The sequence below is a fragment of the Leptopilina heterotoma genome, unplaced genomic scaffold (genome assembly GCF_015476425.1).
Source record: "Leptopilina heterotoma isolate Lh14 unplaced genomic scaffold, ASM1547642v1 Lhet_92, whole genome shotgun sequence".
NCBI classification, from domain to species: Eukaryota; Metazoa; Arthropoda; class Insecta; order Hymenoptera; family Figitidae; genus Leptopilina; species Leptopilina heterotoma.
Window position 1 is genome coordinate 2,160,199 of NW_025111199.1, and position 26,702 is coordinate 2,186,900.

Consider the following 26,702-nt stretch of genomic DNA (forward strand, 5'->3'; position numbering starts at 1 on the left):
CTCCAAAGTCACAAAATTAAGTTAATAATTTTTGTAGATATACCCTAAAAGTACATTTTTTATAACAAACAGTTAAACAAACAAACGAGAAAAGGTTGAAGCTACTGTAGCATACCTTTTTAAAATTTTTACATCTTAAATTTAATAACTAATTGTTTGACAATTAATTTTAATCTTGTTTGACATATTGGTTTAAAGTATGTATGTATAAAATAATTATTAAAAATAATGTAATAACAATAATAATTGATAAATTTTATTTTAATTAAAAAACACATTTATACAGTGTTTGGACACGCTAGTTCCAAAAAACTAAGTGCATAACCCTTCATACGTACAATTTATCCTTGTTTTTCTTAACTAAACCTAAGATAACCAATTCCAATTGTGTTGAGTACATATTTTGTTAACTGTATTTAAAAGTATACTAGTATACAAATTTTTAACCTTCTAGGTCAAGAATTGTGTATAAATTAGGTAAAGATTTTTATAATTATGTGGTTCTTGTTAACAACAATAGTTTAGTCAATTTATATATAAGTTTTTGATAAAAATCTTGATTTACGATTTTCGAAGATGATACAATTAAAATAGGACAAGGAAAAGAGATGACCATGAGATGACGCTATTTGGCAGTTCAGGGTTGCCACAAATATTTAATTTTATTATTCCCTGACTTTTCCCTCATTTCCAGAAAAAATTTTCACTTTTTCCCTAACCCTAAAGAATATTCTGATTCACTCTATAAATTATTAGATACTCAAAAAAATGTTCTATTACATTTATTTACAAATTTCTTAAATTGTAAAAATATTCAAAAACATCAATAACTTCTTTTTTAAATAAATATTTAATCATTATTATTTTTCCGCAGGAATTAAAATTCTTCAAAACATTCAAATTCAAACCTTTCTGAAATTCAACAACTTATAAGAATATTATTACAAAATATGAAAATTTTCAAAAAATGTTCATTATTTACAAAAATCCTAATAAAATCCTTCGCAAAAATTCAGTTATTTTTAATAGTAGTAAAATTTCTCAAAAAAATGCAATTATTTAAAAAAATGTAATAAAATTCGTTGCAAGAATTCAATTATATTCATAAATAATAAATCGCTTATTTGGTGAAGAATCTTATTATTTACATAAATAATTGAATTTTTGCAATGAATTTTATTCAAGTTTACAAAAATAATTGAATTTCGGTGAAAAATTTTATTATTTATGAAAATAATTGAATTCTGGAAAAGAACTTTGTTAATTTTTTTTAAATAATTGAATTCTTGCGACGAATTTTATAAAAATCTTTTTAAATAAGTGATATTTTTCGAAAAATTTGGTGAAATTTTGTATATGAAATAATTGAATTCCTGTAAAATTTTGCCATGAATTTTATTAAAATTTTTAAAAATAATTGAATTTCGAAGAAGAATTTTATTATTTATAAAGATAATTGAAATTTTTTAAAAAATTTTGAACATCATTGAAATTCTGCGAAGAATTTTTATAACTTTTGAAAATAATTGAATATCTGGAATCATTTGTAACTTTTCCAAAATTCAATTTTTTTTTAGTATTTTTAACTAAAATTCTCCTATCAATCTAGTGTTTATGAAAATTGTAAAAATTATTCATAAAATAATTTATAAGTCATAATTTTATGATAGTTCTTGAAAAATTAAGTTATTTAAAAAGAAATTATTGTCAGAAATAGAAAAAATTGAAGGTTTTGTATTAAAATTCGTGGTAATTTCATAGTTTACGAGGCAAACAAAAAAACACCAAAAAATTAAGTTTTCTCATGAATTTTAAAAATTCCATTTTTCCAGTACTTTTACTAAAAATCCTTGACTTTTCCCTGATTTCCCTGACCAATTTTTACTTTTCCTGAATTCTCTGACTTCCCTGACCTGTGGCAACCCTGCAGTTATTAACATAAAAGTCGAATGATTTACTTACACGCTTTTTCTCTTCACAACTTGTAAAAAATCCTTGATGAATATTCTATTTATAGACATAAAAAGTAAACAAGTATTTAACCCGTTGATTCGTTTGATGGAAGTGAATTGAATTCTGATTAAATATTAAGGTTATTATCATATATTACATGAAAATTGTGTGCAGTTTTTAATGTACCAGAACCTAATCAATGACTTCAACGTGATTTGCGGGAAATAGACCATATGTTCCGTCTGGACCTAGTCCTTGCCACCATCCTTCGTCAATAGCGTCAATATGTGTAATAATATCACCAGGATCGAAAGTAATTTCAGTATCGTCTGCAGCCTGATAATCATATAAAGCCCTAGCTTTCATTCCTTCATTATTAGGATCCAGATACAAATAATCTCCCTCTAATTGACTATATAATTGATTTTCTGCTTCTTCAACTGCACTAGACGATTCTGCATTTTGAACCTTGGAAACATTATTCTCTTCTTTTAAGAAACTTTCTGTGCTTTGTGTGTTTACAGTTTCTGGTTGACTTTGTACTATATTTTCACATTCATTTGTCTTTAATTCTTCATGTTTAAATGGTTGTTGATTTGCATTATTTGAAAGTTCTTTAAATGATTCTTCTTTAGGCTCACTGTCTTTAGTAGTCTTTTTTGATATGTTTACACTATTATCTTTTTGTTCGACTGGTTGATAAACACTAGATGATTTCAATTGACCAGCACAAGTATTCTGTTCAAATATGGCCCGTGCATTTATAGTTCTTTGAGCAATTAATTTCTGAGCTTCATTATTTCGCTGCTGACGTAATTCCTCACTACGGGATTTCGGTTCAACTTGAGGAACACAGTTCTGAGTGTTTCGAATATTTTTCAAGTCTTCAGGATGCAGTTCAACACTCTTATGATTAATGCTCTTTTCCATGGTAATCTGAAACAATGCAACTTTATTGTATTATAGGATGTAGTTTAAATTGAATGTTAGACCAAAGTAGGTCCTAACTTGGCAATATCCGGTAATATATATTACAAGAATGGACTTGACTAGATCCATTTCATTAGTTATTATAAACCATCAAAAAATATGTGTAATCAAACAAGTAACTCAAAAACTTTTACAAAATTTGTCCTCCATATTGCATCTGCCATTTTGAATTTTCAAAACCTGATATCGGATTCGTAATCAGTGACCCCAAGAACCAAAGCCTACACAAATTTTGAGTTACTTGTTTGATTAGACATATTTTTTTAGGACAGGAAAAAATCCTAACGTGATGCAGCAAATCGGACTTCAGATTCGTATCCAGCGCATCAATATAGGGCAGAAAATCATATTCCGGTTTGCCTGTGAACAAATTAAATTTTTTTGTGGTCCTGTGTTATTTTTTAAAAATTGTTAATTCTTAAATTTTCTCTAACGATGCGATGCCTCGTTAGTGAGAATTATGGCTAGGATAGAATTGAATCTCAAAACATTTTCGGATTTAGGTAAGATGTCAATTTATTACCTAATTAATTAAAGTATAAATAAGGTAGGACATACGTTTAATGGAATTTTAATTTTTGAGTTGTACTGCCCAAAAAATTTCTATGAACTTTTCAAGCATATTACAACTTGTTTAAGTAAACGTAAGCAATTGGAAATTTGACCAAAAAAATTTAAATTACCTTTTTATAGAGTAAAAAGTAAAAACGTGGATTTTTTTATCCACCCTACTGTATAAGTGTACTCTTAAGTGTACCAATCTTAAAAGTTGTCAAATCGGGCTTTTGAAAAATTGTTGCTGCGGTAACTGGCAATACTATTTAATGCAATAATTGTGACTATTAATTATTTTGTGAACAGTAGTAGCTTGTAACTGACTTAATGTGTTTGCAAACGTAGGAAAGATTTGATTGCCGAGGTAAGTTGTTCCTGATTTAACTTCTGAACGTATTTTCGTTTTTACAGTTGTTTTAAATTGTGTGTGCACTTTCGAGCAATAAACAATAACTTCTTTAACTTTAAATACGTTTCCAATGGTTTTTACTGCCTTGTTCCTAATAGACCCATTTTGTAATTTCGAAAAAATGCGTCTTTTTCGTGTTTTTTGCTTAAAATTCCAGCTTTGATCAAAGCAATCCTTTAACCCTTCAATGTGATTGCTAAGATAAAAAAAATTTAAGTCAATATTTCAATGCACAAAAAAGTTACAAGTCTTTAAAGTTGAAATCTGTTCCTGATAGCCCCAGTTTACGATAATTATTATCTCATGAATCAGAGTTAAGATATTAATGAAAATATTTTAAATTTGATTTTTGAGGGCAGAAAATTGCTATTCTAAACTTTTGGACTCACCATTTTTCAAAAATAAGAAAATAATAAAATAAAAACCTTTTTTCTGATAAATAAAAATAATCGGTACCTGATAATAAAATAAGAACCTATGAATTGTATTGAAAAATATCGCTGACAACCAAAAAAACATGGTCAAGAGGAAATTGATTACAAAAGTTAAGTAATTATAAGAGTTTACAAACAGATTTTATTGATAGTTTACAGAATACAATGTTCAGAAGAGATTTTATTTTGAACTGCGATACAGATTAAGAAATTACAATTAATAAAATTTTTGAAAGATTTAGGATAAATTCTTTTTATATAAAAGATTGATGCTAAAATTGGAAAATTTCAGTATTTTTTTCAGATGTAAATTAAATCTGCAATCAATATTTAATACTACATATACTGTTAAGTACTTCCTTATTATTTATTTTTTCTCTGTTTATTTATTAAACTACAGTGCGTAATACAAAACTCGAGAAAAAAGACGACAACAAGAAAGAGAAGAGAAAAAAATATTATTACATCAGAAAAGTTTTGAGTTTCCCCATTCTTAATTTTATCATTATCGTCCAACGACAAACGTTCCGGTTTCTCCTTCAATTTGCTTTGAATTCCACTTTCTTGTAATCGAAGAAACAGACGATTGAATTCTTCCAGAAAAGGTAATCCATTTTTAAAATGCCAATATAATCATGCAGAAAGTTAAATTCTTCCTCTCTAGAAACGGATTATACTGGATGATTCTTAAAAATCTTTCATCTATTCTTTTAATGGAATATTTGCTTGCAGATGATTGATAATGATTGATGATAATATTGCAATCCAATATTTTTTGTGTACAGAGATTATTAACAATTTCGTCGACAATCTTCCAAAAATTGATGATTTTTTAAGCAAGTTGATTTCGAATTTTGTATGCAACTAAAGTTTACCACCTGAGTTGGAAAAATCATGGATGAAAACCGAAACCGATAACCGAAAAAACAAAAATTTTTAATTAAAAAACTGCAATGGTGAAAAGAGGGTATTTGAAAATTATTTCACTTTTACTATCATTTAATGTAAGAAAGAACAATTAATAAAATTACTGAAGTATTTAGATAATAATTCTTGTAGTAAAAAATAGTGATAAAAAACGTGACAATTTTATTTCTTTTTCCATTGAAATTGAATCTGTAATCGCTTTTTAATACTGCACAATTTACTGTGAACTACTTCCTTATTTATTTGAAAGGAACTAGGGCTTGAAATACAAAGCTCGGTAAGAAAGAAGACGACAAGTATCAAACCATCAACAACGAGAAAAACAAGAAAGAAAAATCTGATTGCATCAGAAATTTTTTGAGTTTCCCCTTCATCTACTTGATGATCCACCAATAGACGTTTCGGTTTCTCCTTCAATTTACTTTGAATTCCACTTTCTTGTAATAAAAGCAACAGTCGATTGAATTCTGGCAGAAAAGGTGATCCTTTCTCAAAATACAAATAGAGCCATGTAAAACGAAGAAGTTCTGGTACGGTTTTCATAATTGGCTGACCTGATTTGGGTACATATTCTTGAAAAGCATACTCGATCGTTTGTGCATTCAGAATACAACAAACATTTCTATAATTTGTCAACTCATCAAGACAATCCACATGTTTATTGAACGGAATACTTTCAGATTTGTTTAATATTGCATTAAGTGTGAACTCATCGATAGTGTTATATATTATAGCAATTTTCAATGATGCAGAAATTTTTGGTTTCAATTCTGATTTAAGCAAATCATCAAGAGTATTAATTTCGATTTCAATTTTACTATTCATGCCTTGATCGGTAAATACCTCATAGACATTCATTGATAAAATCATCGACGTAAATAAGATGACAGCAAAAATTATTCTATCAGCATTTTGTTTTGGCTCGTGAACAACGACAAATCCAAAAAGTATTTGGAGCAATGCAAGAGGCCTCCAAACAGATTTCTCCAATTTTAGTATTCCAGCCAAGAAGAGAAGCGAAATAATCATAATTGCACAAATTCCCATTGTTGTCAACATTCGTCCAGTGATAATAGTGTGTGGAATTCGTTGATATCGAATGGGCACAACAGCTTGTAACGTGGTGTAATCAATTCCTCGACTAAATTCTGACCAAGTACGATAAACACTTTCTGTTCCAAAAATTGTATTCGCCAAAAGATTTAATGTATTGTTCTCCAGCATTCTTGTTAATCCGTCAGATTGATTGCCATATTTATTGAAAGTTCCGTAGTATGTATAATTGTGTTGAACAATTTTTATAGAAAAATTCATTGCTTTTGCCATGAAATTTAACAGATTTGCATCAGTGCCCGTCAGTTGGATGATGTGTCCAGTATTATTGCGCTTTACATTCGCCGTAGGATACTTAGTTACCAAACCTGCTTTAAATTGCCATAGATGCAAATTCTTAAGTTTGTTTGGAAAGAATTCGATTTTTGTCGGCAGTTTTCGATTGTAAAAATTGTTCCTCTTCATAAATGGATTGTACTGAATGATCTTTAAAATTTTTTCATTCATTCGTTCGGTAAAATAGTTACCTGAAGTTAATTTTTGTTCAAATTCGAGAATCGTGGCATCCAATACTCGTTGAGTCCAGAGATTGCGTAACAATTTCTTGTACGAATACTTGTTTTCCTCCATTGGTAGAATAAGCAGACATTTCGGTAGCGTTCGACCTTTCGATAAACGAATCAAAACATCAATTGCAACGATTGTCTTGTTTACCGTTTCTGATGAATTTGTCGATGGAACGATGATAAACAAATTCGTTCGTCGATAATCCTCCAGAAATTGGTGATTTTCCAAGCAATTTGATTCCGCATTTTGTACGCAACTAAAATTTACCATCTGAGTTGGAAAAATTGTTGGAATTTTAAAAACCAAATTGGTTCTCAAATTTTGCTTATCACTGTCGGTTATTAAAAACACCTGGTATTTTCTTGAATCCACTTGAATATAATTGATCAAACTTTGGAACCATTCGGCGTGAGTTGCTATTATTCCCACATTAAGAACAATCCGAATGCATAAAAGTATTTTGTAGAGCCGCATTTTTTCTCACTATTAGTTTTTTTAATGGTTACTTTTTAATTTTTATAAATGAAATTAAAACATCAAAAAAATTCAATATCCATTAATTAATATATATTATTTATTTTAAATTAATAATTATATTAGTAAATTAATTTACTATTAAAATTAAAAATATCAGGTATGAAAATTTTTAGTTACAATAAAAAGTTTGTTTCTTAGCAATTTTTTTATAACTTTCTTAAAAGCAGTTATTTTATAAGAATTCAAGTCACTTTTCAAGAATTTTTCAGAATTCAGTTCAGACACAGTTGGTTACGAACTGAATTGAAACATATTTTTTGAAATACAAAGTTCTTTTAAAAATCAATATTACTTTATATTACAATCAGCTGATCAGAGATTATTGTCCATTAAGAATAAGTTAAAGTAAAAACATTTAGTTCAGTTGAAAAATTTATAAAGTGAGAAATTGATGCGGAAAGATTGATAACTTCTTTTAGATTTAATTATAAAAAATTCATTTTGAAATTTCTTTAATATTTGAATTATGCATTTGAATTTATGCTAAATGCATAAAATTAGATTGCAGAGTCGCATTTCTTTTCACTATTTGTATTTTTAATTGTTGGTTTTTAGTTTTTATGCATGAAAATAATAGATAAAAAAAATTCAAAATCCGTTAATTAATTACTATTTTTTTATAATTACTTAATAGTTATATTAGTAAATAATTCACATGGAGTTACAATTATTGAGAAATTATTATAAGAATAAAAATAAATTTGAATATTTTCTAATCAGTTATTAAAAATTTTTACTTAGGTACAATAAAAAGTTTGTTTCCTAGCAATTTTTTGTAACTTTCTTAAAAACAGTTATTTTATAATAAAATCAGGTCAGCTGAGTTGGTTATGCACTAAATTGAAATATAAAATACTTTAAAAATCAATATTACTTTATTATACAAAGTGCTGATCAGAGATTATTGTCCAGTAAGAATAAGTTAAAGTAAAAAATTTGGTTAAATTGAAATATTGAAAAAAAGCGCTGCCAACTTTTATCTTTTCGTAAATCTCTTTGGGTTCATTTCATGAACACTTTCCTTATTCATAGAGATAATAACAATAGAAATGTATTGGTTAAATTAGTAAAATGATGTTTTCGACAATTTTTGATTTTTAAAAGAGCAATAATTTCGTAATAATTTCTGATTGATTGAGTTTCAAAAATTAGTCAATCGAAGCAATTGTTAATGCTCTACAAGCTAGTCATAAGAATTTCCAAATAACTTATATACATTTTTTAACAAAATTTTAAAAAAGTTTTTTTAAAAAGATTTTTAAAAGTTTAATAACTCTGGCTAACCTGAATTAAAAATGTTTAATAATGGGTCAAAAGAAGCGTCTGAAAAAGCTCTACGAAATCAAAGAAAAATATTTATAGGTGTCCTCACATTTTTTTTAAATCATGGCCAAAAACCTTTTTTACAAAATTAAAAATTTATTATGAAAGTTAAAGCACTTTAGTACCTTTGGACTCATTTTACAAAAAAATGGAATCGCTCTACAAATTGTAGTGAGAAATAGTCATTTCTAGAAACGTGAGAAACATTAAAACCATTTTAGTCAGACTTAGACATAAGTTTTAAAAAACGTCACAGTTTCTGACGTTTTATCATGATTCGTGACTTTATTTTTAGGAGGGGAATTGACTAAACGTTAGAAATGTTTGATAAAGTTAGTTTCCATAGACAGAGTATTATTGTTGCCTATTAGACGTCTATCGCGCAGAATTCAGGTACACATTCGCAAAAGACGAGTGGTTTTAATCGCTGTCCAGGACTTCGAATAGACAACATAATTCTTGTTGGTGCTTAACATCAAGAACCCTACTCGACTTTTTTTTAAAACTGAAATGCCAACGCCTTCACTCTCGTGTGGGGGTGTAAAGGAGGTGGTAGCGGGAAAATGGGCAAGTACAACATTTTTTCATGGTCATATTAGGTTTTAGTGACCCCTAAAACGTAGGAATATAAGGTTCTGTCCTCTGGTTCATGAAATTTTTTTTCTTTTGTGTGCCTGTGCTATTAAATTATTATATCTATCTTGTAGGGTATTTAAAAATACATTGATTGACCCAAAATTCAATCATTTTTACCATATTTATAAAAATTTATTCATATATTTCTATTATTATCATTATCTCTATATGGAAGCAAAGTGTTCATGAAATTAGCACCAAAATTATAAGAAAATATACAACTTGGCAGCGGTTTTTTACTATTGAATTCATACTTTTACTGTAATACGTAACATTTTTAAATTCAAATTCGTGCGCTATTTATAATTTTATTTATAAACACGTTAGGGGAGGATATGCGTTGGAGCGGAATTGGATATGGGTTTTGTACCTTCTGGTAAGTAACTGTTACGGATTTTACGTAACTTACATGTGTCATCTTGTTGCCCCTTCTTGTTACTTGTAAAATCAGAGAAATAAGCTTAAAAAACCAAAAAAAAACCCTCTATACTTTCTAGTTATATTTTTAGAAATATGACAGGAGCCGCGTAACTGCATAATTACCATATTTTTTAAAAATTTTACAAGTATTTCAAAAGCAGGTGGAAAGAAAGATCATCCATTGCTTTTGAAAATGGATGTCTCTTCTGAAGAAGAGATCCTTGATGGTTTTATATATGCATCCTTTAAGGATGAAAACCACACTGAGAATGATGGCATGCGATAAGAGGAAGAAGAAAATAATGAACTTGCAGATGTAAATATGCATTTAGAAGGCGATGTAAAAGCTATGGAGTAGTATAAGGAGACTTAACGGTCATGATTGCTTTTCCAGCTTAACTTTAAAAGCAGATGAAAAAATACCTGAGCGCCATAAGCACATTTTATTAAAAACAAAAGGGTTTTTAAAACATCCGTCAACAAAGTTGTACGATTTAATTTCTCTACTGGAAAATGTTTTGATAAAACTCGTGGCAGAAAATGGTATTCAACCTGACACACTTTTCCAAGTGACTGAGAAATTAAATAACGTTTCTCCTTTACCATTCGTTGGGTGCGATAAACATAAGGATACGTTAACAAAACGTATCCTAACTTTTTATACGCATGCTTCTTCTTTTTAAACTACATAACATCATTGCTCGCATCAATGACAACAAAGAAAAACAAAAAATTAAAGAAAAAATAAAATTGTCTAAATTTGCTTAATTTTGTGTTCCTTCTTATTTTTAAATACCCAAACACTATAATTATTTGTTACGATGTATGAAAATACATAAATAATTTATGTAAACACTGAAAAACTTTTCAACTTTAAATATATTTAATTTCTATAAACACATCGCGCATCTGACAGTAACAGACGATATTTAGTTTCCTTTTTTCCCATTAGAGGCACTGCTATCTAGGAGAGTGAAGGAGTATTCAGACCAGGAAGGAAGAGTAAGGAGACCGAACTCTGCTTCTACAAATGTCTGAGAAATATGCACGAAAAGTGCCAGACTCACTGTGTTCTAGTTGATCACCAATTAAGTCGATCATGCGCATTGAACTAAAGTTCAGTGTTGACATAGATGAAAAGTGTGGTTATGTCAAGGTAAATATTACATAGTTTAAACAGTGTTAATTTTAAAAGCAAATTTATTTATTTACAATTGTGATATTATTTAGATTTTCAAAATAATTTAATAATATATTTATGAAAAGGGAAAAATTTTGCGAAAATGGTTAAGAAGAATTGTGTTTATAACTAGAATATATTTACATACCGTAGAAGGATAGAAGAGACTAATGTTTTTAGACTCTTCTTCTTTTTTTACATCCTGGCACACAACACGACATTTTTTAAATAAAATAAATAAATAATTATTAAAACGAAATGTATTGTATATGTATGTATCTCACTAAGACCGGCTAAATGTAAACATTAGATCTTACATCTCACTCTCACAATTTTTACGAGAAACAGAGACACAACACAGTTTATGCGCATGATCAACTTAATTGGAGGTCGACTAGAACGCAGTGAGCCTGGCACTTTTCGTGCATATTTCTCTGAGATTTTTAAAGCGCTTTCTACACAGAGTTCGGTCTCCTTACTCTTCCTTCCTGATTCAGACCTCTGCAGACTGCCTGCCTGCGCAGACAGAAGATCGTAAAGGAATTGATGTTAATGAACAAATGGAGGTTTCAGAAGAATCATCTAATGATTCCGAAAATGATTCTGATAATGAAGTTGAACGTCCACTTTTTTAAGGATTTGATAAAAATTTCAGAATGAATATTAACCTACAAAATGACATCAATAAAAAGCTCTTAGTAACAGCTTTGATATCTCAACTTCAATGGGACGAAGAATGTTATATTAACACTTGGAGGAATAAGGCGTAAAATGGCATCTAGAAAGACCAGATGGGCCCGAAGTTAAGAGTAAATTTACAACATTAATATTTACTGCAGACGCGATAGCAAAGGCAAAAGGTTTACGAATGTGTCCGCACAATTCGTATTACGGTTGTCCGAAATTCTATAATAAAGGAGTGTGAGAGAATAATAAACTTATTTTTCCCAATGAAAAAACTATCTTGCGCTAGCATAATGAAAAAAGTTGTATATCAGAATAAAGAACAATTCTTGGGTGTGAGAATTTTGATTTCTTAGAAGGTTCTATACACGATGATGTTCACGGATATTTTCTGGGATGTGCTAAGCAGATCACTGCACACATGTTAGAAGATACTGGAAAAATTTGGTATATTGGAAAAAAGAAATTTTTTTTAAAAATTAACAAGAAACTCAAAGAAATAAAATAACCTTCACGAATTTGTAGATACACGGAAAGACTTTGTGTATCAAAATTTAAAATGATCATGTCAAACAGGGGAAAACGATGTTTTTTTGTTATTTAATCGTATTAACGTATCAACTATTAATATGGTTTATACTAAAGATTGGCACGGACTATACTAATTTTTTGTATTACTTTGTTAAAAGCTGATACGTTCGTACGATTAAATAACATGAAAACATCGTTTTCCCCTGTTTCAAATGCATCATATTAAAGTTTGAAATGGATTCTATTAATTTTTGAAACAAAAAGTTTTTCTGTGTAATCTCAAAGTAAAAGTACTTTTCATAAATGGAAAGTTAGTTAACGAATGACGTAACTGGCTATTTTATTTTGCTCTTCCATGACTTGAAGACATTTTAAAAGAACCTTACTTTACTAATCTAAGATTAGTGAGTGAATCTGTATTCATTTTAAATAATACATCAATATCTGAACGTTACATAAATCTTGCACAAACTTTCTTAGGACAGTTTGTGGCTACTTCAGATATTTATGGAAACGCAAATATGACATATAATGTACATACAGCGGAACATGATCCAGATTCAGTAAAATATTGGGGACTATCATGGGCATATTCAACGTTCCCATTTGAGAGCTTCGGTGCAAAAATAAAAAATTATGTAAAAAGTCCTCATTGTTGAGCAGATTAAATTGTCGATCGATATTTTTTGAGGAAATTTGTTAAAGGTGCAATTTACGGATGACATTGATGAAAAAAGAAAGAATACAGTTAAAAAATGGCTAAAGATCAAGGATGAACCTATTCTACAAATACTCTGCCTTGTACGAAAATCAGAAGAGTTAATTAATGAAAATACAATTATGCACGTTCACAAACAAGCAAAAATTCACAGAGTAGAATATAGAAAGCATGTCAATGTCAAACAAAAGTTCTGTGACAGTATAGCTTATGATGGCAAAGATCTTTTTTTGATTATGACTTTTTTGTCATATTGATATGGAGAAAGAACAGTTTCTGGACTTATTGGTAAACAGTTTCAAATCATGGACAATCTTTATGAAATAGAGCACAGAAGAAGAGTACTTCCTTCTGAAACAATGCGCTTTGTGTCCTTTCGTAACTTAACAGTTCAAGCAACAGTTTTTTGCATAAAGAAGAAGAAGTACTTTACAATTCCTTTATCAAACATTTCAACTGTAGATTAATATCGAATACAAAAAAGTAATCTTATTACCTCTGATTGCTTGCGTTGAGATTCGTGCAAGTCAACAACTTTGTAATTCTAAGTGTTACAGATTTCGATGTGTATTTTCATATAAAAAATTAATGTTTATTATTAAAATGCTTATACCAAAACTACCAGGGTAGTCAACTTTAGTAATAAACACTTTAGACTCAACAAAATAATCTAACATATTAATGCTCCCAAACTCCCCTACTATCTCATACAATACACAAAAATAACATTCCCAATAGCAATAATACACAATCCCTCAAATCCTATATAGCCCAAACACGGAGAAGCCTTTAGGTTTCTAGTCTAGTCTGTTGATTAATAAACTATGAAACTATAATAAACAACCCAAAGTGGAACGCAGAAAAGTATTAAAAATTACGATTTGCAATGTCCAAAAAGCTATGAGAAAACTGCACTCATAAGTGAGGTTTAATGATGATTTAAGAAGTTTTGGAAATTTTGCCTTTATAATATATGAGGCATTCTATTTCAAACCGTTCCATCAACAAAAGATGATCGCTTTTTCAGTTTCATTCACTTTCAACGATTCACTTTTTAAATGAGTTTTATAACGTTTTCTTAATTTCCTAGAAAAATTCCTGTTTGAAATGTAAAACTCTTAATATCTCAAAACACACCCCTTCGATTTTATTTAAACTTGTATAAAAAGAAAGCTTAGTACTTCTTCTAGTTCACAGTACATTTTGTTTTATTATGGACATTTTAGTAGAATTACTCATAAAAATAAAAAATTAATTGTTTTTCTTAAATTTTACACATTAGGAAAAAAAGTGAATATGAAATATGTCGTAGAACTTCACTTCATACTTTATGTCAAACTTTTTAAAAACACATTTTATTTTCATTTTTATGTTCAATTCCTCTAAAATGTCAATAATAAAACAGAGGGATTGAAAACTAGAAAAGGAAAGTTTTCTTTTCATATAAGTTTTAATAAAATTGACGGGGCGGATATGATATTTTAAGAGTTTCATATTTTAAACAGGAATTACTCTACAAAATTAAGAGAAATTTTGAAAAATAAAAAAAAATAAATAGAAAGTTCATTTAATTCTCTTTCAATTTAATGTATAACTTATTAATAATAATTTTTTCATAGAATAAAATTCATTTAAAAAGTGCACTTCTTGAAATCGTCGTTTGTAGGTGGAATGGTTAAAAATAATTATTCGTAATTTATTAACTTACCATGACAAGTGTTCAATCATTTACTCAATTTAATCTAATTAATTAATCACAAAACAATCACCAATCTTTTATTTCAATTACTTAAAAATGTGATTTTTAATTTCTAAGATTAAAAAATGTAAAAAAATTAAAGTTGGAAATCTTGGAAAAATAATACTTTCATGAAAAGCAATACTTTTATTTCAATAAAATTTTTTTAACTTTAATAAGTATAATTTGCAATATAAATACCTTTTCCTCGCGAATCTGATTTTCCTTTTCTTCGCGCATTCTAATTTCTTTCTCTATTTTTTGTCGACTTTGTTCACTTTTAACACGTTCTTGTTCCAAACGTTGCTTTTCCTCAATTTCTTCCTTCTGCCAAAATTTATCTCGTTCGGTTGCATTGATCTCTTGTTCTGGAATTACTCTAAATTTTATTTAACATTAATATTGCTTTTAAACAAAAGATGGTGGTTTTTTCGATATATTAAAGTTAATTATTTTCATATAGAATGTAAAAAAAATATCCAACTTTTCATTTCATATCTTGATTAAATTAACTGGTTTACAGTAAAATTGACAAGCAAAGAAAACATATTTTAATTTTTTCCCTCGTGCAATTTTGGAGACGCATGCTTATTCCCGAAATCTTTTTTGATATAAAACTACTTAACTTAAAATTCACATAATATGCACATTACTTGACATAAATTTCATTGTACACAAAAACCATTTAACATAAATATCATTTGTCATAGAATTCATTAAACAGAAATATTATGTTACTTAAAACTCAGATAACTTAATCTCATTTGACATAAAAATTATGTAACATAAATTTCTATTGACATCAAAATCATTTAACATAAATTTCTTTTGACATAACATTCATTTAACGTAAATTTTATTTGTTATAAAATTCATTTGACATAATTTTCATTGGACATAAGGTTCATTTGACATAAAAGACATTTAACACAATTTTCATTTGTCATAAAAGTCATTCAACAAAATTCTCATTTGACATAAAAATCATTTCACACAAATTACATTTTACATAACAATATCGGCGCGAATTTGAAAAGTAACCAATTAGATATTATCAACAACATTGTGATTCGCCAATTTTGAAATTCGCGCCTATATGTCTATGTCAAATGATCTTTATGTAAAATAAAATCTATGACAACTGAATTTTATGTCAAATGAGAATTATGTGTAGAGTTATCCGTTAAATGAAATTTATATCAAGTGAACTTTATGTCAAATGAAAATTATGTTAAATGGGATTTATATCAAATGAAATTTATATAAATTTAATTTTACGTTAAATAATAATTATGTTAAATGATATTCACGTCAAATGAAAATTATGTCAAGCTAATTTTATGTCTAATGATATTTATGTCAAATGAGAATTACGTTAAATGACATTTATGCCAAATGAAAATGATGTCAAATGAATTTTATAACAAATAAAATTTACGTTAAATAAATTTTATGTCAAAAGAAATTTATGTTACATAATTTTTATGTCACATGGGAATTAAGTTATTTGAGTTTTATGTAACATAATTTTTCTGTTTAATGAATTCTATGACAAATGATATTTATGTTAAATGGTTTTTGTGTGCAATGAAATTTATGTCAAATAATGTTCATATTATGTGAATTTTAAGTTAAGTAGTTTTATATCAAATGCCTATGTGGTCAAAAAAGATTTCGGGAATAAGCATGCGCCTCCAATTTTGATGTAACAGTGTCTACTTAATTTAACGTAAGGAGTCTCCATATCCATGAATGAATACAAAAACGATCCCGCTTGCACTCATTTTGAGATTTAGTCATAAAGTTTCAAAATTTTCCAAAAAAATATCTTACATAATTTATGGACAGCCCCTAATGCTTCAAAATTTTGAAAATTCAAAATGGCGGATCCAATATGGCAGACATTTTTTTACAACATTGCTCAAACTTGCATAAAATTTGTTAGTTGGGAGGGTTTCAGGGTCACTAATTACGAATCTGAAGTCAGATTTTCGAAATTCAAAATAGCAACCTTGAAAAACTCCCGAGTAACAAGTTTCAAGCGTGTATGAGCAATTTTGAAAAAAGTGTCCACCAACTTGAATTTTGAAAATTTTGAAAATCTGACTTTAGATTCGTAATCAGCGACCCCGAAACCCTCTGGGTAAAAAGTTTTAAGCGAATTGGAGAAAATGTTGAAAAATTAAATTTTGATATTTTTAACAATAGGTACTCTACCTATTTTTATAATAATTATAATAGTACTATGTAATTTCATATTTTTTTACATTATAGTAGTTACGTTGGTGATTAAAAAAGCTATATTAAATGCTTGCTAGTTTAAAATTATAAGAGTTTTATTAAATTTTGTAAGTGGTACATATATATGTACCAGAGGCACGAAATGGATTTTAGAATTTTTACTCAGTACTAAATTTTGAAGAGATTTCTCAAGGCGGTTTTTAACATTTTTGTAAATTGTTTAAATTATAAAAGAATCCAAACAAAATTTCTATAATCTGTTCCTAAAATCTTAATGTATATTTCTATCCATATATTTATAATTTTGCAAAAATTTATTTGCATTCAACGACTTAATACTATAACTGTCCGATAAGTGGTACCTCTACCCCAGTCAAATCCGTCATGGTCAATAGGCACATTGTCTCATAATTGGGACTTTTATCGCATTAATTACATTTACAGTATCACTAGTTTTCGTCGTGAAATAAAATAAAAATATTATATGACAATTTTTTACTCGTGATAGAAAAATAGTAGCATGTATGATTTGATTCACTCACCTCCGATAAGTAGTACCAACAGGATCTGTCTTGTTTCCATTTTCACCTCGGCGCTCATTGAATTTATAAGCAGATCCCGTGGCACGAGCAAGTTTATCCATTATTATGTCTACTTCGACTTCCTCTTCTGATCGTGCAGTTATTGTAATGTGTACCCCTTTTAATAAGCGTTCTATGTCTCGTATGTGATTTGCGCATGTCCCTTTTCTAACAATTGGTGCTCCATCTCCTTGCTGGAATGCACAAAAAATATAATTGCAGAAAATATTATAATACGGAAAAGAGTTATACAATGCATTCAATTCGGACGCTACTGTCTGATCAGCTTTAGTAACTTATAGTGTATTTTTATATTTTTAAATTATAGCACCTAAAAAAGCTAGGTACAGAAAGTTTAGAAGTGATACTGACAATAAAAATATACTACAATTTTGCATTTTTCAAGTTTTTTGAAAAAGTATTATAACTTTTGTAATAATTATTAATTATTTTCTATCTATTGTACATTTCTTTGCACTTTCAATCAATAATAGCACAAATATAATTTTAAAATGATATGCTTCTCAGATATATTTTTTTCAGACGCGTTGCATTTGAGTAGCTAAAAGACGAGAAACAAACTAAACTTACCCAATTAATAAGCAAACATTTTGGCAAACTCGTCTTATTGTCAATCACACGACAAAAAGCGTACATTATAAGACCACTGTTAAATTCTTCTGTCATTTCTTCCAATCCTCCTTGACCGGTCGAAACAACTTTTAGATTATTTGTTTGACCTTCATAACTAAATAAAGCCCTGTAAAAATAACGTCAATAATAGTATTTTAGTAGACAAGCTTTAGATACACAAACCTCAAAATTACTATTTAATAAATATTATATATGTTTATTATTATACACATATACCGTAGGACGGGCTAACTTCACTCTTGTAGAGTAAATTCGTTCAACGTTAACCTATCTTTTAAAATTTAATTATTATTGTTTCCAGAGAAAAAACCTATCTTTTGCAATTGTTTTTGTTTATAGAAGTATCAAGCTTTATTCAGGTAATAAACCTTTAAAATTTCACATTTATACCATCTATTTTTTTATACGGGGGTAAATTGACCCAAAAACACAGCGGTTTTGGGACTTTTTAAGTAAAATATGTTTCAAAAAACATATTTTACAGTTTCAAAAAAATTCTGTGACCTGAAACTTTCTTTAATTGCCTACAATTTTCATTATGTAAAAATTTGCATTAATTTAAGGACGTTTGTTAAAAGAAATGCAAACTTTGAAAAAAAGAATTAATTAACATTTGAATTAAATTAAAAATTTATTATTAATAGTAGAACGAATATATTTTTCAAGACAAAGAATTTTAAATCTATAAAATTTATTTGTTTATTCATATTTTCTTGTAATATGGCTTATTTAAAAAAAATGATTCTCCACACATTCTCACGCAGTTTTGAAAATAGGCTTATTTGTTTTATACTTCTGTTAAAATTAATATAATTCTAAAAATAATTGAATTATTTTAATGTTCTTGAGCTTAATTTAAAAATATATCTTATATAATCAGAGTATATATTATTTATAAAAAACTTAAACGGTTTTTGAATACGTAACAGTTGTTTAAGTAAAATAATTTATCAGGGTTGCCCCAGGTCAGGGAAATCAGAGAATTCAGAGAAAAGTCAGGGATTTTATTAAAAGTACTGAAAAAAATTAAACGTTTAGAATTTATATAAAAATTCTAAATTTTTGTGTCTTTTTGTTTACCTCATAAATTATGAAATTACTACGAATTCTAAAAAAAACCTTCAATTTTTTCTACTTCTGACAATAATTTATTTTAAATAACTTAATTCTATTGAAGATCTACCATAAAGTTATTTACTTATAAATCATTTAATGCATTATTTTTTTTGAAAAATTTTAACGCAATTCTTTGGAAGAATTCAACTATCATAAATATTAAAATTCTTTCCAGAAATTCAATTATTTTCAAGAATTGTTTAAAAAATTCTCGTCAACATTACAATTATCTTTATAAATGAATAGCAAAATTCTTCGACAAAATACAATTATTTTAAGGAATTTTAATAAAATTCATTGCAAAATTTCAATTATTTTCAAAAATTTTTCTTAATTCAATGATTTTTAATATTCTACTATTTTTCGGTTGTATGTTGTATGTTTTAATATTGTTTTATCTTTTTTGTAGATTCTTTAAGAGTTTTAATATATTTATCTCCATCATTGTTATGCAACTTTTGATTAAGATTATCTTATGAATTTTTGTTATATGATTGATGTATATTACGCATTCTATTGTACTTTAAAAATTGTTCTCATGGTTTTCCCAGAACAAAATAAAGAAAATTCTAATTGAATTCTATTTTAATAAAATTTCCTAAAAGAATTCAATTATTAAACAAAAATTTTGATAATATTCTACACGAACATTGAATTATTTTTCAAAAAAATTGTATAAATTTCACAGGAATTCAATTATTAAAAATAGAATTTCCATACATTTTGTCGAAAAAAATCAATTTTTGTAAACTTTTTTATAAAATTCTTCGCAATAATTCAATTATTTACATAAATAATAAAACTCATTGCTGAATTTAAATAATTTTTAATACAAGTTTAATCGAATTTCTAGAAAAATGTAATTATTCTTAAAAATGTTATTGAACTTCGTCAAAAGAATTCAATTATTTAAAAATTATTCAATAAATTATTATCTATGTTTGTAAGTTGTTAGAAATATGTCCTTCCATACTCTTGTTACTGTTGATAATATATTTTATGATCATACATATTATCAATATCTATCTTTGTATTAAATAATTGAATTCTCGTAGAATTTTCAAATAAAAATTGATTTAAAAATTAATTTCAGTTAAAGTTTTAGAGAATAATTAAATTTTAGAGAAGTTACTAATAATTGAAATTTTTAGAAATAATTGAATTTTGTAAAGGTTTCAAATTAAAATCTTTGCCAATCTGAATTTTTCATACTTCTAATTAAAAATTCTATGGAACTAATTTTTTTCAAAAAGTTGAATCAAAATTTTTTAAAATTATTTCAAGTTTTTATTTTCTAATGTATAGTTAATTGAAGAATTTTCAAATAATTGAAATTTTACTTAAAATTAAATTGTAAACAAATGAATTTAAAAATTTCCAAAAGAACTTTATCAAAAATTATTAAAATTAATTGATTTAAAGAAGAACTTTCTTTAAAAATTGTAGAAAATAATAATTGAATTGAAATGATGAAAATAATTTTGAAAAAGTTGCAGTAAAAATATTTTTATAGTACAAAATAATGATCTTATCACTCGGTCATCTTTAATTATTATAAAACATGAAGGAATCGATCGATATTTTCATGTTTTATAATATTCTTATAATTATTAGAATCAGAATTTAGAAATTTTGTGAATCTTATTTCCTGTAGAAAAATAATAATGATTAAATATTTAATTAAAAATGAAGTTTTTTGTGTTTTTGAATAATTTTACAATTAAGGAAATACAACATTTCTTTCAGTATCTAATCATTTTTAGAGTGAATAAGAATATTCTTTATAGGATCAGGGAAAAAGTGAAAATTTTGTCTGTAAATCAGGGAAAAGTCAGAGAAAAACAAAATTAAATTTTTGTAGCAACCCTATAAATATATTGGAAAATTTAGTTTTTTCCAGTACTTTTAATTAAAATCCCTGACCTGTGGCAACTCTGAATTAAAAAATTCTTAGTAGAAAAAGATTGTTAAATAAACTGAAATATGAATACTTTATCAGATTTTTATATTCTATATTTATAAAAAATATTTTGATAACTTTAGAAAGTGGTTAACTTTCTAAAATGATCATACGAATCTGTCAAATTTCTTTAGTCAACTTTTAAAAGTTGAATACTTTTGCAAAGAATTATCATATTACGATAATTAATATTAGGTATTTAAATAAACCGGAAAATTACCCTTAAAATAAGTCGAAAAACATTAAAACATGTAAATTATTTCAGAAATTATGCTAATTTTAATAAAACAAGGCAATGTCAAGAATTTTTTTTGATATTTCTTGAAAATCAAAAAACTTTTTTGTTTAAGGCTTAGTTTTTAAAAAAATTGAATACAGAGAAACTATGTGAATTAACACATTTAAGAAAATAAACCATTCTTCGTAACATTGAAGAAGTCGCATTTACAATACTAGTGTAAACCCTCTAATAAAATCAAAAGAATTAAAATTTAAACAATATTGTAATCAATTAACTAATTGACAGAAAGTATTCAATACTCTTACATATTACAGAATTAGATTTTCTAAATATAAACTGAAAATAATAATAAAATAAAATAATTATAACTAAAAGTCTGTTTTACCAGTTAGTTGATGATTTGTCATCAACAACATTCTTCCAAGCTGAGATTAAAGATTCTTCATTTTTCTTAAGATTAACAGACATTTTGTGATAAGAAATTATTTATAATTTAATTTCCATTAAACCATTCAATATTGTTTGTTTATTTTAATGTCAGAAAATCGTATTTTCACTGTTATTTGACAGCAAAACACTAAAGTGATAACGCCGAACAACTCACAATATAGTCAATATAACTATAGGAACTTTTTCAAACAAAAATCTTGTGCTTATATAAAAATTAAAAATATTTCTTAACAATCATATTTTCTTTAAAGCAAATATGTTTATTTTTATGAAAACAATCTGATAAGAAAATTTCATAATGTAGAGTATAAAATATTAAAGTTTTGAGGATTTGACATAAAGCAAGAGAGAAAACGAAGAATTGATTCTCTGTCCTTCATCCAAATAAGGGTGCATTTCTTGCTGGAGAAAAATTTACCACAAAAAATGTCGAAAACGCGTTCACACCTAGTTGTAAAAGTTTTTCTACAATAGCTTGTAAATGTAGTTGTTGTGACGTGACGTCTTTGGTAATTTAGTAAATTCAAATAAATACAAAAGACACTATAATTTACTAGCATAGAGAATTTCGTTTTAAGTAATTTATTAAACTTAAATCACTAAATATTTAAATAAATAACAAATTAGACAAATAATCATTATAAATTAATAATAAATAAAGTAATTTACTCTATAAAAACGACGTTCGCGTAGCAGTTGTGGGTTGACCTTTATAGCAAACATGTAAACTTAGCTTTAAGTTTCCGAACTCGAAAACTAATTGTGCTTCAGCCTTTATTTAGATACATTTTCAGTTCTTTGTGTTTTTTTTAAATGGTATAGAGTATAGACAGGTATGAATGAATACACGTCAATGAAATGGAATAACTGAATTGTTGGTACTTTGTTTTAAAAATAAAATGGACATTGTGCAAATATTGGATGACACTCAAAGAACAAGTCACTTTACTGTCGATGACTTAGATGTTGAAATTTTGCCGTTAATATACGAAATTATTCGCAGGTAATTCTTGTTAGAATTAATTGCCTTGTAATACTTTATTGTTTACAACTTTAAATTATATTAAATTACATAAGGAACATCAGTATTATTTTCTCGATAAAGTAAAACAGTTTAATAGCATTTTTTTCATTAAAAAAATAAATATAAATATCCTTTCCTTAAAAAGAATATTTACTGCATCTACACCTTAACTTTGAACTACACTGTAAAATAATATTTCCAAAACTATTTTATAAGTCAATTAATAAAATTTAATTATAAATTATTAATTTGATGTCATTTGGCTCGTCAGCGATAAAACATTGGTGAGAAATACTCGTGAATTAAAAAACCATATTATTTCGTCAGTCAGGTTAATAATAGAAAGAAACAAGAGAACTAGCTAAATTATTTCGTCCAGCAAATAGCACGAATAGTTTGTGCACTTTTTGAAAAAAAGAAAGTCAGAAATCATTTATTATTGTACATTTGTTGTATTAATTTTTGATGTAAGTAAATATTAAATTGAAATAAGTATTAATTATCTTTTTGTACTACCTACGAATATAGAAGTGTTGGGTAGATGTACATAACCTCAATTTCTACAATGTTTCTAAAATGAACAATTCAACGTCATCTGATTCATTTAACTTCGATGTTAATGATATTCAAATTGATATTTAGTCAATTTTAAAGTATTTCTTGTTTGCTTTTCATTTAGAAAATTGAGATTTTTTTCGACTTATTTTTAAAAGTTGTGACTTTCTCGATTTTTCTTCCAAATATTGCAAAAAAATATATTTTTTAGTATTAAAAAATGTAACTAAATTCGATTTTTATAGTGCGAAAAATAACTATAAACAAATCTTTCAAAAATTATTTTTGAATAATTTTTCTATTTAAATTTTCGAAATATACAATTAAAAAGATGTTGAATAATTGAAATTTTGTAAAATTTAATTGAAAATAATTAATTTTTTTTAAGTATTTTGTTAGAATTTTTGAAAATAAACTTTTGAAGAATTTTAATTGTAAATTTTCAAAATAATTGAATTATCAAAAATTTTAATGAAAAATCGTTAAATGTAAATTTAAAAATGAAAATTAATTAAAATTAGCTTCTAATTTTTTAAAATGTAGTATTTTCAGTAGTTTTAATTACATATTACCGTATTCAAATAACGTACATAAAAATAATATCATTTTAAAATAATTTTTAACATTTTGGGGAAAAAAATCATGTTCAAAATATTTAATTAAAATAAATGAAGAAATTAATTTAGTTTTTTTTTAAATATTACAGAAACTCTTTTGAAATTCAATTGTTTTCGGAAAATTACATTAAAATATTTATAAAAACTACTTAATTCTTAGAATTTTTTTATCATAATTTTTTAAGATTTAATTAATAAGGTATCTTCGAATAAAGCAAATAAAAATTTACTTTTTTGGACTTATTAAAATTTCGGAGAAATCATGCGGTCATATTTATAATTAATATTATTCAAAAAGTTGATTATTTTTATTTTTTGAAAATAGGTATTATACCTTAAACTTAAGAAAAAAACATGAACAGTTACAATTATTATAAAAAATAGAATTTTCTTATTTAAATAAGTTAATTCTCGTAGAACTTTTTGAAACTTATTTAAAATAATTAATTTAGAGATGAAGTTTAGTTGGAAATTAGAGAAAATAATTGAATTCAGGATGGGTTATAATTGTAATTTTTAGAAATTATTAAATTTCATAAATTTTACTCATTTTCCATAAACTTTCATATATTTTCCTGTGAAAAGAATTTTGCCAGGGAAAATAATTTTAATGTCAGTAAATTGTCAGGAAAATTGATAAACTGAAATTTGTGACCACTCCGAAGGCGTATCAATGGCTCATATCTCAGAAAGTTTTTTTCTAAATAAAATGAAAGCCTTTTACATTGTATTAATAGAGTAGATGAAATTTGCCAAATTTTGTTAATTAATAATCACGGGTTTTTTGTAGAATTTTTATCGTACAAGAGAAAGTAAGTTTATAGCCCCGGTCTCTTAAGCTTTTTGATGATTAATTTGTGTCCATATCTTTGGAATATTAATTAAATTTTTTATAGCTAAAACAACTTTTTTTAAACCTTTAACAAACATTTAATTGTCAGATAAAATTAAACCCATTAAGAGAAATATAAGGTCAAGTGTAAGTGATTCAAATAAGAATCAAGCAAATCCATTTAATTATATTATTCTAATCCTGAAACTTAATTTTCATTTTTAGCCAAATCAGTAAATTTTTAGATACCTATTTTCTTTTAATTTTTATAAAAATGCTAAAATATTTTTCAACAAAATATATAAGATTTTAAACTTTTAAAAAATATTAAGTCTTCGTGAATTTTGTTTACTTATAATAAATAAAATATGAACTTTAAATTTTCAGTGTAGAAAAAGATCCGTACGATTCTAATCAAAAAGTTAAGGAATCTCAAGATACGAGTTACAAGATCGTCGATTTACAAAAAAAGTTAGACTCTGTAAGAGGGCAGGTAAAAAGAAGCTTCCTTATCAACCATTTAAAATTAATTAAAAAATTTCAAAATTACACTATCTAGTTGTTTTATAATAAAACGGAAAGATTTTTCAGGATTATTTACTTTTTGTTAAAACTGTTCTTTAATTATTTTGTAATAAAAAAGGTTTTCAGGTTTTTATTTATTAACTTGCAAGTTTTTCAAAAAAAAAACTTTACATATATTATGCCCTCTATGTTTTTAGTTAAAACTAATTACTAAATATACAAAATATTTGGTATTTTAGGCCTTTTTTATTACTGAATCATTTTTTACGAACTTTTTTCAATAATTATTTTGTTTTATAAGATTTTAAAAACATTAAATTTATACTTATTCTAAAACATTTATTTATTATCTTTATTTAAGTTTAAGTAACATGGAATCCTTAAGAAATCTTTTCTTTAATTTATTTACATTTAATTCTTCTTTTGTAATTAAATAAAAAATTATAATAATTTCAGGTTAAAAAACTGCAAGGAATAGAACACAGTAAAGAAGACCAACTTCAAAATTTAGAAAATCTACGAAACCAGTTGAGGCTAAAGAGGGAACTTCTTTTAAAATATCGTAACATGTGCAGTTTTGATATGTTTAAAATTTAATTATTCAAAACTATAAAAGTAATAAAATTATAAAACAATGGTTTTGAGACATTTTATACGCAATCTAATTCACAATGAATATATTGTTAACAAACTTGCAGAATCTAAATTGTTTAGACGAATTGCCCAACTAACAATTGTTCTTTTTTATCGAATGAAAGGCAGTAAATCTGCAGGACAAATAACTTCAGACTCACTAAAATTTAGACTTAATTCTAATGACATTATAAAGCGTTTTTATGACAACATACAGAAACAAATAAATGATGTGAAACGAAATGTAAAAAAATAAACAATATATTCTTCATATGTTATAATTTAATAGTTATTAATGAATATAATAAAAACTAGTTATTTATAAAAAAGTTATTCTTGATTTTTCAACTCAATAAAAGCAACATATTGTATTGTAATTGTGTATAATTATAATTGTAATTGTTCGGTTCTAATTGTGCTCATTCGTGTGTACTTATTTATGTTAAATGTATATATATTTATAATGAGTAAAAATTCTTGAAGTGGCACTCCCTATTTTTACAAAGTTGTAAAATTTAATATAACTTTTTGTATTTTCAAGTACTAGTACCTGGTAATATGTCCACGGACTATTTTCAAAAATTTTTAATTAATTATAAATTTTTTTGTTACTTAAAA

The 26,702-nt window shown here is 26.2% G+C and overlaps 2 protein-coding genes across 2 annotated transcripts; one reads left to right on the top strand and one right to left on the bottom strand.

Annotated features, from left to right (window-relative positions):
* Positions 1 to 1,916: 1,916 nt before the first annotated feature.
* LOC122511986 (drebrin-like protein) lies at positions 1,917 to 22,264 on the bottom strand. The gene is made up of 5 exons (XM_043627589.1): positions 21,834 to 22,264; positions 18,069 to 18,237; positions 17,439 to 17,671; positions 14,857 to 15,034; positions 1,917 to 2,889 (listed from the first exon to the last, which is right to left on the bottom strand). The coding sequence occupies exons 1-5, from the start codon at positions 21,914 to 21,916 to the stop codon at positions 2,146 to 2,148; spliced, it is 1,407 nt and encodes a 468-aa protein (XP_043483524.1). The 5' UTR covers positions 21,917 to 22,264; the 3' UTR covers positions 1,917 to 2,145.
* A 430-nt stretch (positions 22,265 to 22,694) lies between these two features.
* Positions 22,695 to 26,217, top strand: LOC122511987 (mediator of RNA polymerase II transcription subunit 9-like). Its single transcript, XM_043627590.1, has 3 exons — positions 22,695 to 22,901; positions 25,314 to 25,419; positions 25,908 to 26,217. The coding sequence occupies exons 1-3, from the start codon at positions 22,798 to 22,800 to the stop codon at positions 26,046 to 26,048; spliced, it is 351 nt and encodes a 116-aa protein (XP_043483525.1). The 5' UTR covers positions 22,695 to 22,797; the 3' UTR covers positions 26,049 to 26,217.
* Positions 26,218 to 26,702: the final 485 nt, after the last annotated feature.